The sequence below is a fragment of the Rana temporaria genome, chromosome 4 (assembly GCF_905171775.1).
Source record: "Rana temporaria chromosome 4, aRanTem1.1, whole genome shotgun sequence".
Lineage (NCBI taxonomy): Eukaryota > Metazoa > Chordata > Amphibia > Anura > Ranidae > Rana > Rana temporaria.
This window is the reverse complement of record NC_053492.1, coordinates 229,627,347-229,646,716: the sequence shown is the minus strand read 5'-3', so window position 1 is coordinate 229,646,716 and position 19,370 is coordinate 229,627,347. Positions and strand designations below refer to the sequence as shown.

Here is a 19,370-nt window from a genome sequence, read left to right as displayed (position 1 = left end):
AGGAGTGAGATCTGATCTTTGATGTTGAGTTCCTATACATGTATACCTGCAGGAACAATTACTGTTCGAGTCCCACCTTCCTTGTCAGATTTGTATTGTGATTTATTGTGAGCAGTGGGAAGGTATGGTGGAAGAGCTTGTTTCTGGATTGGCTGAAAGAATTAGACTTTCACGTTTGGATGGACTGGCCCTTTAAATTTATTTTATGTTTTTTTACTGTATTTCTTTTTTTTTACAATTTTTTTTTATGCAAGTAAAGGAAAAAAAAAACACATCATGCTCTTGAGAATATTGTAAAAAGGTTGTATTTTTTTGCCCTCAGTTTTTTTTTTTTTATCCTGAGTTAGTGGCACATAGTACCATATGTGGCTCTTGGATGACTCTTAGCTGCGCCTGCTGCATTATATAGTTTGTAATAACATAAATCCAATAATAATTTATTCAATATATAAAATGTAAAACTGTTTAAGCTTAAGAAAGGACTTGAGAGTGAAATCTTTGTTTAGTTGGTATAGTTTACCTCACCAGTACTTTTAATTTGGCTTCTAAGAGGTAAACATTGTGTTGGGAAATTTTTTTATTCACCTGTATAATTTACATGCTGACCTGTTTAGTCTGCAGAGACACATGTAATTCACACCAAACCTCATGATTGTATAATTGTACGATTTTTCCACAGATTGGACTAAGCTGTGTGCATATCATTCAGATTAATTCAATAATTTGCAGATTTTGACAGTTAATCGGCTTTGTCAATTGATTCACACAGAACTACCCTGTAATACAAGGTGAAAAATTCCAAGACTTGATATAAAGTCAACACCTGTAGATTGCAAAACATAATGTCCTTCAGATTTCTTTAGAGGAGTAAAAAATATAACATCAGAATCAGTGTTGAAAGAAATGTGGCTGTTGATAGGTGGAAACTGTGACTATTATTTTTACATGATTTGCAGTCATCTTTGCAGAATGTACATGGGGATAGATTTTGCATCACCTCTGAATTGTAGCTCTTTACTGTTCTTCTCCCTAGAGAGAAAAAAAAGGACAAAAACATTAAAATATACAAACAGTAGCACATTTTTCTTCAATGTTTCATTAAAGGCTAACTCCACATTTAGCACCATGTTACATATTTAGGGTGTAACATAGTAACCCCCCCCCCCCACGACAGTGTGCAGGGGGGTGGGGAGTGTTCTTCTTTCCCGTAGCCATTGTTACTTTTGAAGTTTCTGCAATTTTGTGGGGCTCCATAGTAGTTTTGGGTCTTTGGGCTGAAATACATTAGAGATAAACTATCAGGGAAACCTCTCTTCCTCCATTGAGAAAACTTCTGAGATTTGGATTAATAACAGGATCCCCTCCACCATTCAGAGATCATGTTATAATATAGTCAGTGTAAATAATAAAGAATCTTTCTCAATGTGGGGGGGGGGGTTGTCCCTGTAGGCCTCTAATACAGTTTAGCCCCTAGACCCAAAGCTATTACCTTTCACAAGATCAGAAGTTCATCACCAGGAAGCGGACTGGTCACCCGACTAAGAAGATTTCTACAGGACCCAGCTACCTGCATGTCATTAGATACACTTATTATGATTACAGATAAGTTAGGTCACTAAAGCTATAGAAAAAATAAAATTGCTAAACTCCAGTTTAAGTCTACAGTGACCGAAATAATATGTATTACATATTTTAGGCTACGGCACTTCTTTCTGATGCTCCAGGTTGTAGCTGAGCCCTAACCTTCTGGGAGAGTCGCCTCCACTAATAGAAGGTGTCTACATCACACAAGCAGCGACGTGGACACCTGAAGAAGAATCACACAAAGTTAACAGAAGATAATATAAGGATTGTCATGTGAACATGGCTTCAGGTATTTAAAATTGACAAATTGACGTTTTTTTTTTCATACCAGTATTTAGAAAGGAGTGGCAAGAAGACGTAGTAGAAGGAGTTGCTAGTATCTTGGAGCTGGGCTTTTAACCAATTCACCCTGGAAGGTTTACCCCCCTTTCTGACCAGACCATTTTTTGCGATATGGCACTGCGTCACTACGACACTGTACCTAAATAAAATGTATGTCCTTTTTTTCCCACAAATAGAGCTTTCTTTTAGTAGTATTTTTTTATTTATTTGTTTGCGTTATAAACGAAGAGCACCTGACAGTTTTGAAAAAAAAACAATACTTTTTACTTTCTGATCTAAAACACATCCAATAAAAAAATAAAATAAATTAGGCCAATATGTATTCTGCTACATGTTTTTTGGTAAACGCAAACGTTATAGTGTCTACAAACTATGGGATATTTTTTATTTTTTTTTTTTTTTTACTAGTAATGGCGGTGATTAGTGCCTTGTAGTGGGACTGCAATATTGTGGCGGACAAATCAGACACCTAACTTACACTTTTGACACTTTGTTTGGGACCAGTGAGATTATTACAGTGATTAGTGCTAAAAAATATGCATTGTTACCGTACTAATGACACTAATGTACTAATGACACTGGTAGGGGTTAACATCAGGGGTGATCGAAGGGTTAATTGTGTGCCTAAATTTTAGTGTAGTGGGGGAGGTGATTTTACTAGTGGAAGGCATAGATCAGTGTTTCTTCTTTACAGAAACACAGGTTCCACCCCTTCTGTGCTGACAGAACGGCAATCTGCCTTGTTTACAAAGGTACCTGTGATTAGCGAGTGTCGGTAGACATCGGGTCCATGGGACCCACTGATCAGCTCCTGCTGTGTAAAATCACAGTAGGAGCAAGCCGCCGGTGGTGCGCACTCACTCCAAAAACACGGCAGTGCAAAATCACAAATACATATGCGATTCTGCGCAGAGTGGCCGGCCTGTGGCAGTAAATGTGCTATTAGGCGGTCAGCAAGTGGTTAATACCTTCAGCTGCCACACTGCCTTTCACTGTAAATAGTACCATGTGTCCATGGTCACAGTGGGAGAGATTTACTAAAAATGGAACTCAGAATTTGGTGCTGTATAATAATATCCTGTATAATAATAATACTAATGTAAATTTGTTTGTCATAATACAATGAATGAGGCCCTTAAAACAGTGTCATTTTCACAATCAATGAAGAGAAAATGAAGATAAAATTAACTAGGAAATGCAAAACAACTTGTAACAGTAAGATATCATATTTTATTGCCTGAGAAGTTTTGACTTCCAAAGACTTAAGATAATTGCATGCATGTTTTTGTAACAGGGAAAAGTGACAGGGAAAAGTGAAGGGAAAGGTAACAGGGAAAAGTGAAGAGTTTGTAGATTTGTGAAAACAAATATTTTCCCACAAAGGGCAGTTAGGTGAATTTCCTTAATGACCTTGGGCCATATTCTCAGAGAAGTTACGATGGAGTAAGTCAGATACTCCATCGTAACTTCCTTTTTAGGCCAGTGTATCTATGCTCCTGATTCTCAGAATCATTTTTGCATAGATACACTTAAGATCCGCCATCTTACACTGGCGGATCTTAAATGCAATGACGCCGGCCGCCGCTAGATGGCATTTACGTGAAGGAGTCATTTGCATATGCAAATGATCCTTCTACGCTGATTCCCGAACGAGTTCGCGTCGCGTAACCGTCGCTAACGTCGTTTGCGTAAGCGGAAACTTACCCCTGCTATATGAGGGGTAAGTTTCCGCAAGTCTCGCGTAGGCCATGTTACGGATGGCGTCGGGTCCCCGTCGTGTTTATTCGTCGGATACGTCGTTTACGTAAGTCGTTCTTGAATACGACTTTACGTCAATGACGCACACGTCGGCGTCATTGACGTTTTCCGCCGAGAACTGGAGCATGCGCACTGGGCTTTTTGCAGCCCGGCGCATGCCCAGTTCTTTTGCATCGGGGGCGCGCTTCATTTGAATAGAAGCCGCCCCCTTGGAGATCCGCCAGGCTACGCCGGGACACTTACACTCCGCTGTCCCAACTTATGGAGCAAGTGGTTGGGGAATACAACACCTGCTCCAGTAAGTTGGGACAGCGGAGTGTAAGTGCCCTAAGCGAAGCAGGCGGAGATTCTTTGAGAATATGGCCCCTTATAACTTTCTATAGTCTACAGTCTTATAACTTTCTACAGTCTCTCACCCCTGTGAATACAGGGGTGAGAGACTGTAGGCCTTCATAACTCACTAGCCACATACTAAAGGACTGGTATTAATCACCTCAATACAGGGCACTTTCACACCCCCTTCTTGCCCAGGCCATTTTTCAGCTTTCAGTGCTGTCGCACTTTGAAAAAAGACCGGAAATTAAAAAATAAAGAAAAGTTTTTCTTAGTTTCTTCAGTAAACTTTGTAAATAAGTAATTTTTCTACATCACTGATGTGCGCTAAAGAGGCGGCACTGATGGGCACTGATAGGCTGCACTGATGGGCACTGATGAGGCAACACTTATGGGCACTGATAGGTAACACTATTATGCCGCACTGATGAGCACTGAGAGGCGGCACTGATAGGTGGCATTGGTGGGCACTGATAGGCGGCACTGGTGGGTACTGATAGGCAGCATGGGTAGGTAGCACTGATAGGCACTGATGGGCGGCACTGATGGGAATTGATGGGCAGCACTGATGGGAATTGATGGGCAGCACCGATGGGCACTTAAGGCAGCACTGACTGGAACCAGTAATGGGCATTGATTTGTGTCACTGATAGGAACTCATGGGCACTGATTGGTTGCACTCATGGGCACTGATTGGTGGCACTCTTTGGCATTTATTGGTGGTACTGTTGCAGCTTTTCTGTATTAACGGCATTGATGATCAGTGCCCTGATTACCTTCCCTGTTCTCCCCTGTGAGGAGATGCCTCTGATCATCTTTCCTTGCCACACACTCTTGTCAGTGTGAGGCGAGTAGAGACGTTTTACAGCACTTCCATTTTTACATGTGACCGGCTGTGATTGGACTAAGCCGCTCACATGGTTAAAGAGCCACATCTGTGGTTATTTACAGAGATCGGGGTCGCGCCGTGTCCTAGAAACACGGCACGACCACGATCACCGCGATGCACACACCCCTGACCGCGCAAGAGCAGCCGTTCTAGTGCACCATCATATGATGTCCACCCAGAATGAGAGCCGCACCGTTCCTCTATCATTTGATGGTGAGCGGGTGGCAAGTGGTTTACATAGTGAGGCCATATTCTTGTGACTTTATTGTTGCAGGGTTACAAGCTAATATACCTGTCAAACCAGACTATCTCATGAGATGTTATTTTGCTTAAAGAAAAGTAGAAAACAAAAGGTAGACAGAGTCTAGCAGGTATTGCTTGTGAATATCAGTTGGCAGAGAATAAGTTAAAACTGCCCTTGAGCTTAAATCTGGCAAATCAGTTAACTAATTTCTACTCACATCATTTTGCTAATAAATATGTATGAATTTAGCTTTTTTCTTTACATCTAAGGAGATGATACTAGTAATATGGGTCGCAATGACAAGGACACAACTGAATAAATATTACATTATTTTAGTAATGCATATATTTTGTATATACTCACAAATAAACACAGACACATACAAATATGTACTGCTGTTTTTACCTGGCTCATAGTAATCAATAACAGAAACAAAAGCATCCTGAGTGTAGCCAACCTTTGAATTACGGGTAGCGGGTATACCCACGCACACTTCTGTTTTATTAATCTAAGATACAAAGACATAATGTAGTTAATGATGTAAATACTAACACAGTTAAATTATCACACTTTACATGAAACATTTTAAATATACAGTACATTAATATCAACAAGGAAACCTATATTGAGAGAAATATGTAGACTTTCATTCCAATATTTTGCCTGTCAATCCCTGGCTTCAATATTTTTTGAGTCACTGACTTGGACAAAGCACATAGTAAGTGAATGTAATATATGTAAATATATATATATATACTGTGTGTATATATATATATATATATATATATATATATATATATATATATATATATATATATATATATATACATATACAATGGAGACAAAATGGTGCATATCCACCAAAACTTTGACCACTAGCTATACTGTATTTTAATTCTCATCTCCTACTTCAAATCGAATTCCAGTTTCACATATATGTACAGTATATAAAAATGGGGAGTAAAGGAAAAAAGGAGTATGATATTTGAAGAAAAAGATAAAATAAATGTTTTTTCTTTTTTTATATAAAAGAGAAAATACCTATTACCTGTCATATTAAAAAGAGTGCAAGGTTTTGGTAAATCTTAGATGTGGATACAAAAAACGTAATAGTTATATAACTTTTTTGGCCTATAGGTATAACAGTCAAAAAGAACCCCTTAGGCCTCGTACACACGATAGGTTAACCAGAGGACAACGGTCTGATGGACCGTTTTCATCAGTCCAAACCGATCGTGTGTAGGCCCCATAGGTTATTTAACCTTAGGTTAAAAAAAAGCCAACTTGCTTTAAAATTAACCTATGGATTCCTAACCGATGGGAAAAAAATGATCGTTAGTAGGCACGTCCATCGGTTAAAAATCCATGCATGCTCAGAATCAAGTCGACGCATGCTTGGAAGCATTGAACTTCGTTTTTTTCAGCACGTCATTGTGTTTTACGTCACCGCGTTCTGACACGATCGTTTTTTTCACTCATGGTGTGTAGGCACGACGGACCATCAGTCAGCTTCATAGGTTAACCTATGACAACGGTCCTTCAGACCGTTGTCCTCTGGTTAACCTATCGTGTGTACGAGGCCTTAGGGAATCTTGTTACTGAAGTTGGTGAAAATTCATCAACTATGGCTATAGCTAATAAATAAATTACACTAAAAAAATACCATACATTGATTGATTAAGAACAATACCCAAAAACTGTTGTTGATGAAGCCAGATATGTATCCATGGATATTTTATACGCAGTAGAATCATAAAAGTTATTGCAGCCAAACTGTGCGGACTGTGTATGGATGGCTCATATCCTTGAGGAATATTATCCCAAATTCAGCACAAATAATAAATGACTGTCAATGGTAATAGCTGATATTGGAAAAAATATCCAGACATAAACACCAAAAATGACAACACTTTTAGCTTTCCGTTTTCATGCCAGGTTGTATAATGCCTGACTGACTTTTTTTCTAGGAAAGTCCGGCCGTGTGTAGCCTCCATCTGACTTTTTTTTTGGAAGTTAACGGACCTTAGATAGAGAACCTGTTCTTTTTCTTTCCATCGGACTTCCGACGGACTCGCGGCGGACGTTTGCATGGTCAAAAGTCCGACCGTGTGTAAAAGGCATAATAGTGTACATAGCAGTATTGCTTTAACCAACCACAGATTCATGCAGATACTTAAAGATGAAACATGTACTGTACATACAAACTCATTTTCAAAAGGATTGCCAATAATGTACAACACGGGTACTAGTTTCTCCATACATACTGTATATGGATATATATCACAGCTTGGTATAGTACATGATTCAAGTCCGTCAGAAAAAAATAATAACTGGCTTTGCAATATACTGTATCTGGTATCTCCTTTAGTTTTGTGTCTATATGGTGGCAGATATAGTTCATACAGTACACAATGGTGCAGTACAACCAGAAGAATAGGAACAAGCTAGCCAACACGGTAGATAAAGTAGTGTTAGGCCAGAAACAATTGTATTCATATTTTTTTGGTATAGAATGTGTTTTTCAAAAAACTTGTGTGTTATACAACTGTTTAAATATCAAATCACATGATGTACCTATATAGGAATAGTCATTCCACTTACATTATCAAAATAAATATTGACTTTGCCATCCATAGTTTCTTCTATTTTCTTAATGGGATATCTCAGTGATACACCTTCTGAAGCTAGTTTGAAGCCACTAAGCAAATCCACTTGCATAACAGCCATTCCAGTTTGAGCTGAGGTCTCTGTTTCAAGGTAGCTATTATAGTGGATTAAAAATAAACAAATTAGGTCATTCAGGTTTGTGGGAAGAAATGAGCATCATATTGTACTATTAAGTTAAAATGTAAGCAACATGTATTAAGCTGATCCAATAAAACGCTACAGCACAGGCTAACCTCACAATTTTTCAAACACCACCCCTGCTGCTCTTCCCACTATCATGTGCAATATGCACAATGATGTTTTATCAAATAAACAAAAGGTGGATGAGCACTAGGTGTCAGTAATTATGCATCACACAAATATCAAAATAAATTAACTACAAAGGTAAAATATCTACACAGTGCCACCATATAAAAGTGCAATGTTCTAAAAGTCCATTATTGTCCAAAATTAAATCATCAGTATGCTTAAATATCCTATAAAGCATGCTCCACACCCTTCATACAAGTATAAAGTGCTTAGAGAACCTGTGCTCCTCCGTGTCTCCACCATTCGGCCCCCTTTCGGGCTATAACTCACCAGATCCTTAGAGCCAGGTTTTAAGTAGGTCTAACAGCACTTTTCTCTTTTTTCTTTTTTTTTTCTTTCCAATCCAGGATAGCGATGTGGTCAGTTCTCCTTCAATGTCTCTCCAATAGACCCAGATTTTAAGTGTGTCCATCAGCACTTTTTTAATTTTCAATCTAGGATAGCGACGTTGATATAGTGTAAGGATTGCGCTACCCTGGTGGTTGACCTGCATCCACCTAATCCTGTGCAACGGTTACAGTTATTAACCCCTGTGCATAACACCTATAAATAACAAACAATCCTTCAAACATGAATGTGCATCTAAATGTGCACACATTTAGATACACATATATGTTTGAAGAATTGTTTGTTATTTATAGGTGTTATGCACAGGGGTTAATAACTGTAACCGTTGCACAGGATTAGGTGGATGCAGGTCAACCACCAGGGTAACGCAATCCATACACTATATCAATTTTGTTTTGGACGAGCCACTACAGAGTGACTGGCACATCTTTTTGATTGCAGCAAACCAACTAATATAGAATAATTTTGTTTTTCCATTTGCGCCAACAACATATGTCCCATATAGGATAGCGATGTGGCTGGCTCCCTTTAGATCCCATTCAACGTCTCTCCAATTCAGAGCCTTTATGCAGGTATAAAGTGCTTAGTGAACCCCTGCTCCTCCATGTCTCCACATCACAGCCCCCTCACGGGCTATAACTCACCGGATCTTTAGACCCACATTTTAAGTGGGTCTAACAGCGCTTTTTAATTTCCAGTCTAGAATTGCAATGTGGCAGGCTTTCTTTAGGTCCGCTTCAATGTCTCTCCTACTCAGAGTTTTCTCTCATTGCTGGAAACAGCAGGCCAAATCTGGGAATGTTCACTGTACAATTTTAAAGTGGACCTTTCAGAAACTCTGCAAGTCAAGTTGTATTAGTCACAGTATTCAGAACTCCCAGCACACTATCCCACAGGACATTGGAGGGCACTTTTGGCAAAGTGGCAAAACACCCACCCCAAGGTATACAATCTAAATTATTAATGATGTATGTGTGCCTCTGCTATCTATGCTATCCCCTCAGGTAAGCCAATGTAAATGAATACAAATACAGACAGCGCTTGCTCCACCTTAATCTAGTATATGGTACCAATTCTATTATGATATATACTATATAAATATTATTGTACCACTCTATATACTATATTAATCCATAGTGACAATAGCAAAAACATAAACCAAAATATATTTTGTGCAAAAAATCAATCAATATTTTAAAGGGACAAGTATAGTGCATAAAGTGATTTTTGTGCAAAACAAAGTCTCTTTTCTGTACAATAAAGTGCTGTTGTGCTCCGTTCCCAGGAAAATAACTGTGCATCTACCACGTGGGAGACTGTAAACACTCCACGCTTACCAGATAGAATTCACTCCCCTACCTTATAGTAAGGAAAGTCTGCTGTGCTTGTAGGTCTGTTTATGGGAGACCTATCTAACTGCGGTGTCCTCTGGTGGCTCCCAATGGTACAGACATGCAATGAATGGAGAGAAAGATAAGAAAACTATTGGAAAATGGTCATATAAAACCTAGGTAAAAAATTAAAAAATGTCACTATTAAAATTGGCCTCTATATATTGAGATTAATGGCCGCTGCCAGATACCTGGCATGCGTTCCACTCTCTAGGCCAGGAGTGATGTGATGTGTGATGTTATCAAAACTATGTCACTATGGATTAATATATAGATTGGTACAGTAATATTTCCATAGTATATATCATAATAGAAGTGGTGCTATATACTAGTTTAAGGTGGAGCAAGCACTGTCTGCATTTTTATTAATTGCACAAAATGTATGTTAAAAAAGAAACAAAATGTGGAAAAAAATGCCAAAATGCACAATAAAACCGCCAAAATACACATTTAAAAAACTTGCCGAATTGAACATAAAAAATAAATAAAAATCTTTGCGCTACAAAAAGCTCTAGTTCTGAGTGCTTATTATTTTCATGTTCTTTTTAACTTTTGTTTTACTTTTTAATGTTTTTAAATGATTTATTTAACTTTTTAACATGGTCTTTTTAACTTTGGTTTAAATTTTTAAGCAAGGCTGCACTGTAATTTCACAATATGTCGCAAGATAACAGGCAGCCCTGCCCCTTCTGCTCAGATCTCTGCCATTCTCAGAGAAAAAAAACATCTCTTCTTTCTCTGAGAATAAATGTTCTCATCAAAATAGGTGTCAAACCAAATGATTTTTCTCTGAAAACTGCCGAGAACTGAAGTGAGGTAAATTATTTAAGTTTAATAAAAGTACACTGTACTGTAGTGTATTAAGCACAATGATTTAAAATATTATTTAATACAAGAAAAGGCAAAACAATGTTGAAAAATATTTATAGAAGAACAAATTACATAAGAAAAGAGGAAATAATATAACATCAAAACAAAATGGTCGAGAATGAAAAGTACAAAAGAATTCCAGTTTTCCTGGCACTTAAATAAATCATTTGGACCAGTCTGGAAAAACCAAACAAATTGCAAGGCTTCATCTGATTGGCTTAATTGAATATCACCCACCTCTCTAACTCAAGCAATCAGAGGAAGCCTAATTCAATGAAATAATAAAAGACTTCTCCTAAATAGTGAAGATGTAATTCAACTGACTCTATCTATATTCTACAGCAGAGAAGTGTCACATACTGCTGCTGGAACCCATTGATATCTCCTACAGCAAAAGCTACTACAGTATATAATAGCCTAAAGCAACAGCAAGTCTGCTTTGAAATGTAATTAATTAATTGGCTGCAAGCTTGTAGGCAGGGCACAGTATTGGATATCCAGAAGGGAGGAAAGACACACAGAGATCTGAGATTGCAACATAGTGTATTAACGTGAAAGTTTCAACAACACAATGGCCCAGATTCAGGTATGACTTGCGCGGGAGCAAGTGTGATTTTGTGCCGCGCAAGTACGGATTTGCTCCCAGGCAAATTTGCGGGTGACCCAGAAAGCAAGCTAAGCCTGAAATGTGCCATTTTTGCACGGAGGCAGTTTCTCTGCCCCGGCGCAATTAAGGGGCAATTTTGCTCAGGGAGCAACTTGCGCTCTCATGGTTTTCCCTCAGCAAATATGCAAATGAGGAACTGCTACTGATTCATAAACTTGCGCGTGTGAGGAGCATTTTGCTCCCAAAGCGCGCAAGCTGTTTGGCCGGGGCAAATTTGCACTTTATAAAAGCAGGGGCAAGTTAGCAACATATGGCCACAGGTCAGCTGGAGAGCAACTACAGCACTCCTCACCGTGTGTAGGGACTACAAACAAAAACAAAAACAAAAAACTTTGAGCATAAACTAAATATAGAAAAGCCCATAATCTGAGCAAAAAAAAAATATCCCCCAAAAAAAAAAATATAAGCATAATCAAAATAAATAGAAAAAGCTCATTATATGAGCAGCAAGGGATAGGTAAAAAATACAAAAAATAAAAGGAAAATATATATTTTTTTGTGCCAAGGGTGCCCCGACTCTGGCTCCTCAGTCTGCGTGGTTGAGCCTGTGGTGGGGATGGAGCCTGGGCTGAGGATGGAGCCTGTGGTGGGGATGGAGCATGGGGTGGGGATGGAGGGGGGGAGGAGCATCAACCCCTACTTCCTCACTCCTGGCAGGTGGTGCCTGCATGCCCTCCATGGCGTTGGCCAGGCGGGTGAGCACGCTGTTGGTTTGGGCCAACATCCGCAGCTGCCGGGTGGTATTGGTCCTCTGCTGCCGCCGGGTTAATCTCTCCTCCTCCCGCACAGCAGCAGTGTTGGCCTCCACCGCACCTGCCAACCTGCTCACCTCCGCTGTTAGCAAAGCGATGGCGCCCTGCTGCTCGACCATGCAGGTGACCATGGCTCCACAGTTGGCACTGACTTCCTCCAAGCTCTCAGTATCTCGTATCCCCCGGTCAGCATGCAGGGTGAGGGCCTGCTGCAGAGAGGAGGAGGAGGATGCCAGGCTGTCCGCCACCCGCCTCAAGTCTCCCACCATGTCCCCTATATGGCGGGTCTGCCAGGCCTGCTCCTCCTGCAGACCTTCACGGAGGCTGGAGGGTACACCCCTCGTTTTACATAGAGCCTTCCTTGGAGGAGAGGCTGGGGCACGAACTGAGGGAGAAGAAGGGGAGTGGGCCACACTGGAGGGAGGGACACTGGAGGGGGGGACACTGGAGGGGCTTGCCCTGAAGGGGGATGATGTTATGGTCGGGGGTTGGTGGGGAGGTCAGGGATGGTGGGATCCTCCTGGAGGTACACAGATTCATCCAGGTTGAGGATAATGGACTCCTCCACCACTTTCTCCTCCCTAGATGGACTATGGGCGATATCCTCCTCCACCAACATGCCCAGTATCTGCAGGGGGCCTGACTGGACCCCATGATGTTCTGGGGATGGCGTGGGTCGCCCTACAGCCGACGATGGCCCAGCCTCATCATCAACATCTGTGGATGACACAAAAAAAATATGTTGCTGGAGCAACACACTTATCATATGTTCCCTTCTACCCCCTCCCATGATACACAGCAAATATGAGAAAAAAAACTTACCAGTCCCCAACAGTGGAGTCATAGCCTGGGAGTCCCTCCACCTGCTCCAGCGCTAAACTCTGTGCGATAACCTCCTCCTCTGGATTTAATCGTAAAGAGCAGGCTGGTCCTCCTCCCGTGCCCCTGCTATGCTTTCTGATTAGGACAATTTTGTCCCTGACTCGACGACGCATGTCAGTAAAAATTTTTTGGATGTCCTCCCAGGACCTCTCCTCAATGCCCAGGGCATTTATGTCCAATGTAATAGCCTCATATATTGCCCTCCTTTGGGCTATGGTGGTATTCTTCCGCTCTGAACCAAAAAGAACAGCAGTATGGCGCGTCAGTCCCGCAAGCAGTATATCCATCTCAGCGGAGACAAAATTTGCTTTTCTTTTTTTTTTCTTATCAGGAGGTGCCATCTCAGAAAAAAGGGCAAAATTACCTTGCTCAGGGGGGGGTGGAACAAGCAGGATGTAATTTTGCACAGGACCTGCGCAGGTCTGCCCCTATTTATTTGCTCAGTGCAAGCAGCTAGGCAGAATTTGCCCTGAAAATAGGCGCAAACCACTGCTGAGTGGAAAAAAGATCATTTGCATAGGGCACACCCACTTTCACTTGCGCTGCCTTACGCCCTGATTTTTGCCTTACAAAGGAGCAAGTTAGCAGACAAAAGGAATCCTGAATCAGGTGGCAATCTTTCCAATTTGCCCCAGCGCAGAGCAAATCAGCTGCTCTTCACATGTGCAACTAATGGGCAAATCTACCTGAATCTGGGCCAATATATGTGTCTATGTGGAAGCACCAAACTGGTAATAACACAGAAAGTGAGCTATATACCCCTTACAAATAGTAACATGCAAATGCCAACAGCACCTGGCAGAGGAGGAAGCTTGCAGGCAGTGAGGCAACATAGAGTTGTAGCGGAAAGGCTCCACACTCATGAACTGGCAACCAGTTTCTATTCTGTCCCTCCTCCACTGGAGCCTCTCTCATGCTAGGCACACTCTCCCTGACCAGTGGGTTCATGTCCTTGTCCTAACCACAAGCAAGATGTGCACTAACTGCAGTGAGCCAGTTTTTAAGCACTGCCCTCACTAACGATGGCCACGAGGCATCCAATTGGACAGCTGCCCACCAGTTTGCAGGAACAACAGACAGTCCATCCAAAAAAATCATTACAACCATAATTTAGAAACACTGAGTAACAGTTTCTCCACGCTTACTGGCTGCCTGCAAGTCTCCTATTGTGTTCAAATTGCGCTCATTAGGGCAGGCCAAAATACTCAACTGGCCCACCTATTGAGCTCCCTTATTTTCTCCCAGGGGGAGGATATCCGGCAGGTCTAGCCCCCATGATAGGAGTCAATGGGCCTGTGTCATCATCAGCCTGGAGTAGGGGGGAGCCCAGCCCCGCCAAGTGACAGCGGCACCACTCCCGACCACAGCGCAGAGTAGACAAGGCAGTGCAGCTCCCCCCCACCACCAATGCATGGCTGTCTCCCCTGGAAATGAACAGACTTGTCACCGGGCTGACAGAGAGAAGCAGGAAGTGTGAGAAGTCATAGCACGCAGCCCCGGGGGAAGGACAGCTGTGCCCAACCAGTAGGACATAGAGCATTAGGAGAACTGACAGTGAACACCAGTGACAGGAGGGGGTAGAGACGTGTAGAATCCCCATTTTGTATGCAGGAACTTGTAAATGATGGGGGATGATGATGGGGGATTATGATGATGATGGGGGTACAGTCAGCAGATGAGATGCCAGCCAATATATACAGTATGTACAACTTCCTGCCAGTGTGTTGTACAGTAGTGTCTCCTGTGAGTCACTATGGTGTCTGACCATTCATATCCCAACTGCTGTCCACTAACAGTGATCACGTCTCATCCTGAACTAATTAGTGCAGAGTCCAGTGATCAGTCCATGTCCTCTGTCACTGTAAAACCCTATGCAGGCAGTGAGGCAACAAGGAGTTGCCTTTACTGGGGTGTGGAGTGCCCGAAGTGACCGGTGAAATAGAGAAGATGGATGTGTACAGTAAACTGAATAGAAGAGGACACGGGGCTCCTTCCCGGAGATAATCCTGACCAATCACTGAACCTCCAGCCAATCGAGGGGCTCTCACATCCCAATAGGAAGCAGTCAGCTGTTCAGTCATGAAGGCTGGGGCTGGTTGTTTCTATGGGTTACAGCGTTATTGCTATGGGCTACCATGTTATTGGCTATTGCTATGGGTTACAGCACTAATGTGCTATGGGTTACAGCGTTATCACTATAGGTTACATCACTATTGCTATGGGTTAATCAAAAAAGCAGAACTAAACTGCTGAATGAACACCCCCTGCCCTTCTTACTTACTGCCATCTTTAAAACCCCAGCTTGTGCACATATGTGCCTCTGTTATGTAGGATTTGGCAGAGACTTTGGCAGAGACCAGTGGCACATATGCTTGCATGTGCTGGGATTTCTCTGCATGTGCACAAATGCTGCCAGCTTATAGTAGGTTGCCAGTATACCGTCCAGCAGTGTTTTTGCACGTGCGCATAGATCCAATGCACACGTGCTTAACGCTACACACTTGCAGCTTGGAAATAAAAAAGCCTCCTGGGATAGCTGTGACAGGAAACAACAGGGCCCAGCTTTAGCCAGAAACCTAGCAGCACAAAAAGATATAGGTAAAATGTAAAAAATAAAATAGATGTTTTAGCTATTCAGTAAGATGGAGAGGTTGTTGGAGTGAGTTTAGTTCCACTTTAATATATATAAGATAGTTATAGAATTAGTCAGAGAGTACTCTCTGTTAAATACATGTGCTAGGATGTAATCCAGTGTTAGCCATAATCTGTGAAAAGGAGAATATACAAAGGGAATTGAGGCATTGAACCCAAAATCCTTGCACATTCTAACACACCCCTCTTAGTTACTCTTTTGCATAAATGAGGATTTGTTCAAAAATATTGCTGAGCTACTCTCAATTAGTATTCTCAATGATCTATGAAGATTACCTTAGATGTCCAAAGAACAGTTAAAAGAACAGAATTTGACCTTACAGGGGAGTGTTAATTTATTATTTTAAAAATATGTTGTAAATGTTATATTCATCTTGGGATGTAAAAAAACAATCCAAAGAAATAGCTTAAAACAGTGAATGCATTTCATTGCTATAACTTTATATTTGTGCTGGAAATAATTTATACTTAAATGCCAAATGGATTTATGCAGGCTTTTATTCTATAGAGGCTTCCATTGTCTCACAATTTAAAGTAGGAGAGCAATACGTAAGTCTGTAAATAAGTGAAATAAAGTGGTAGACTAGGAATGTTTGGACTAAATATTACAGCTTTCTCTAAAATGATCCCACATTCTGTTTAATACAGAGTAGGACTTGTACCAAAGGGTCACAACCACTTTGGTAGCCATAAAAAATATGTAAGCACAGCATTACCTGTTTTCACATGACTTCATTTTTATCCATTCTAAACCTTTGACCGTGCTGGTTTCATTTTAAATGCTCAGTGCCAAATTGGATCTCGTCACAAAGTACAACAAAATAAACAGCTAGTTTAAAGCACAGCACCATGCTGCTTTTATAAGACCTGAACAAATCACAGTTGGAAGTTGACATTAATGAATTATTTACCATAGCATTCAATGAATTTGATTATCTAATATGTATTTTCTTTCTTTGAAATCTATATAATAACAGATGAAAAATACACATATCAAGTGTATAAACATTCAAGTATGAACCCAAAATAATTTCTCAAACTCAAACCTTTCTTTTCTGGAAACAAAGAGCAAATTCTGACTTAACTTGGCTTTCAGATTAGAGGTAACTCAAACCATATGTCATACCGTGAACCAAGAGAGGAATGAACAAATATGAAAAGGGAACTAGATACAGTGATTAGTTCCTACTACTTAGTAACACACAGCAGCTTAGAACTTGCCAAAAGCAAGGATCCAAATATGGTCTGGGGCCACTGAAAAGCTAGATAAGTCACTGGAATAGACAGCAAAACATTAGACAGTAAATGTAATTATATGTTGTAGTGTAATGAGAGCTCCTTTAGGAAAAAAAATATTTTGTAAGCGCTTTAATGTATCTATAAGAGGTTATAGAACATTAGGACAAAGTATAATACTTTTATATATACACAGTTTTACCCTGTGATTTTTCTTTACTGACAATCAAAAATTCAGCTTTAAAAATCTGCCAAAGCTATTGGTTTTCAAATATAAAATGTAACAATGGATGAAAAAAAGCCAATAACATTGCTGGAAGAGCTCACGTGATTGCCTCTTCTAATGCCCCGTGCACACGATCGTTTTTTCCATGGGAATAAACTCTGACGGGTTTTCCAACGGAATTCCACTCAAGCTGTCTTGCATATACACGGACAGCACCAAAACGTGGTGATGTACATTACGATGAGCCAGGAAAAATGAAGTTCAATGCTTCCGAGCATGCGTCTACTTGTTTCCGAACATGCATGTTTTTTTCTCCCCTGGAGTTCCATACAGATAAATGGAATTTCCGATAGAATTATTTTCCGTTGGAAAAAAAAGAGAACATGTTCTCTTGTGTATGCCCCAAAGTCGATGGGGCATACACATGGTTGGAATATCCGATGAAAAAATTCCGTCTGACTTTTTTCATCGGAAATTCCAATCGTGTGTATGAGGCATTAGAGTCCTCAGAAATTTTATTTCTATCCCTCATGCCTCAATGTCATCAATAAAGCTGATATGGCATACTTATGCTGTAAAACTTTGTTTTCAAAACATATTTTATTGTCCTCAAGAATACATTTTTAACTCTAGATTAATTGGTGGCCCATGTATACTCTTTTTACATATGACATCACTTTAATTGTATGTCGCTATAGTAAAAATGTTTGGTTGTTGTAAACATATTATTTTCTTTGCAAAAATTCTAAATTAAAGTTAAAATATAATTTTCTCTGTTTCTTTAGTTTACAAAAAAGTAATGTTTCAGGCCAAAACCACAGAAAACTTACGAGCCAGACACGTCAAAGTACACACTAGCTAATTAACATCAGTAAATTGGAGTACAATGACAATGTGTTAGCCTGGTGCATTAATTGTTCTTTTGTTTATTTTGTCAAAACTTTGCAAAATCTGACAAAATATACAATAAAATGGTAGCTCAGAGAAAAGGAGATCATGATGGCCCAATAAGAAGCAATTTACTGGAATCTGAAATTGAGGAGTTGATTTACTAAGGCAAATAAGCTGTTCAATTTGCAAGGGAGTTTTCTCTTAGGCTAATAGGTTGTGGCAAAAATTTACTTTGCAAAGAATACCCAATCAAATGCAAGAAAAATTAAAAAGCTGTATTTTTGCCTACTAATGAATGGATGATGTAATAAGCAAAGCTTCACCTCATTCACTAAGATAAGGGCAAATTTCCTTGCAAAGTCAACATCCTGTTTGCAATTAGTAACTCAACCACAGAAGGCACTACACTCAAATCTCAGTCACTTAATAAAGTGGAAGTAAACCTTCCTATTGCGTTCGGCCAAGGAAGCTGCCATCTTGGCCTCTGTTTAATCTACAACTGCCATGATGCTGCACATGTGACATCAGTCATTGGATGGTTTGACAGTTTGATTGAGAGCACAACCAAAGGGAGTGTTACATTTCCGGCACATGCGAGGACATGAATGTATTATAAGAAAAATTCCTGCACAAAATAATAAAATGATTTTAGAAAAGTAAGAATCATAGTCAACAGTTTTGAAATAAAAAATGTCAGCTACTTGAAAACCATGTATAATACCATACAGTGTTTCATTCACTACCAATGTTACTTTAGGTTGACAACACACAAGTAATGATATGTAAGCAAAGCATACATTGAACATTTACATGCTTATCATAGACAATGGCTAAGAGCAAAACAATTGTGTCTGTTTTTTAACATTACAGACAAACTGAAACAAAAACAGATATATACATTCACTATAGCACGAAAAAAAGAAAGAAAGCTAAATGGAAGTAAGTTGTAAGTTTATGACTGTGACTAGTAATCAAATTGCTCCCTAGTACAATGTTATAAATCAAAGAGCAGGCAGCAGTTGTCTCAATAGTGGGTTTAGAGACGTAGATCTGTAGTGCTCTAAAATAAACAATAACTTAGGTAAGATAGACATTTTAATCACCACATAACAGTACCTAAAAAGGAAATACAATAAGGACTATACCTTCAATAAGTTCTTAATGTGGGAAGAATAACCACTTCCGGACCGCCCTATAGCAGAATTACTGCTACAGGGCGGCCCTCCTGTGCAGGATCACGTATATATACGCAATTCTGCACTTCTGCCTATAGATGGCTTAATCACAGCAGAAGCAGATCTGCAGGTGTCGGGCACAGGATGTCCACTT

General features: G+C 40.2%; 1 protein-coding gene across 1 annotated transcript in view; it reads right to left on the bottom strand.

Annotated features, from left to right (window-relative positions):
* Window positions 1-225: 225 nt before the first annotated feature.
* The window catches only part of CD109 (CD109 molecule), a 187,295-nt gene continuing 168,150 nt past the window's right edge, over window positions 226-19,370 (bottom strand). Inside the window, exons 32-34 of the mRNA XM_040349961.1 lie at window positions 7,752-7,911; window positions 5,556-5,658; window positions 226-1,029 (exon numbers count right to left, since the gene is read on the bottom strand). Coding sequence (XP_040205895.1) covers window positions 860-1,029; window positions 5,556-5,658; window positions 7,752-7,911 — 433 coding nt within the window. The 3' untranslated portion in view covers window positions 226-859. The remainder of the gene's footprint in view (window positions 1,030-5,555; window positions 5,659-7,751; window positions 7,912-19,370) is intronic.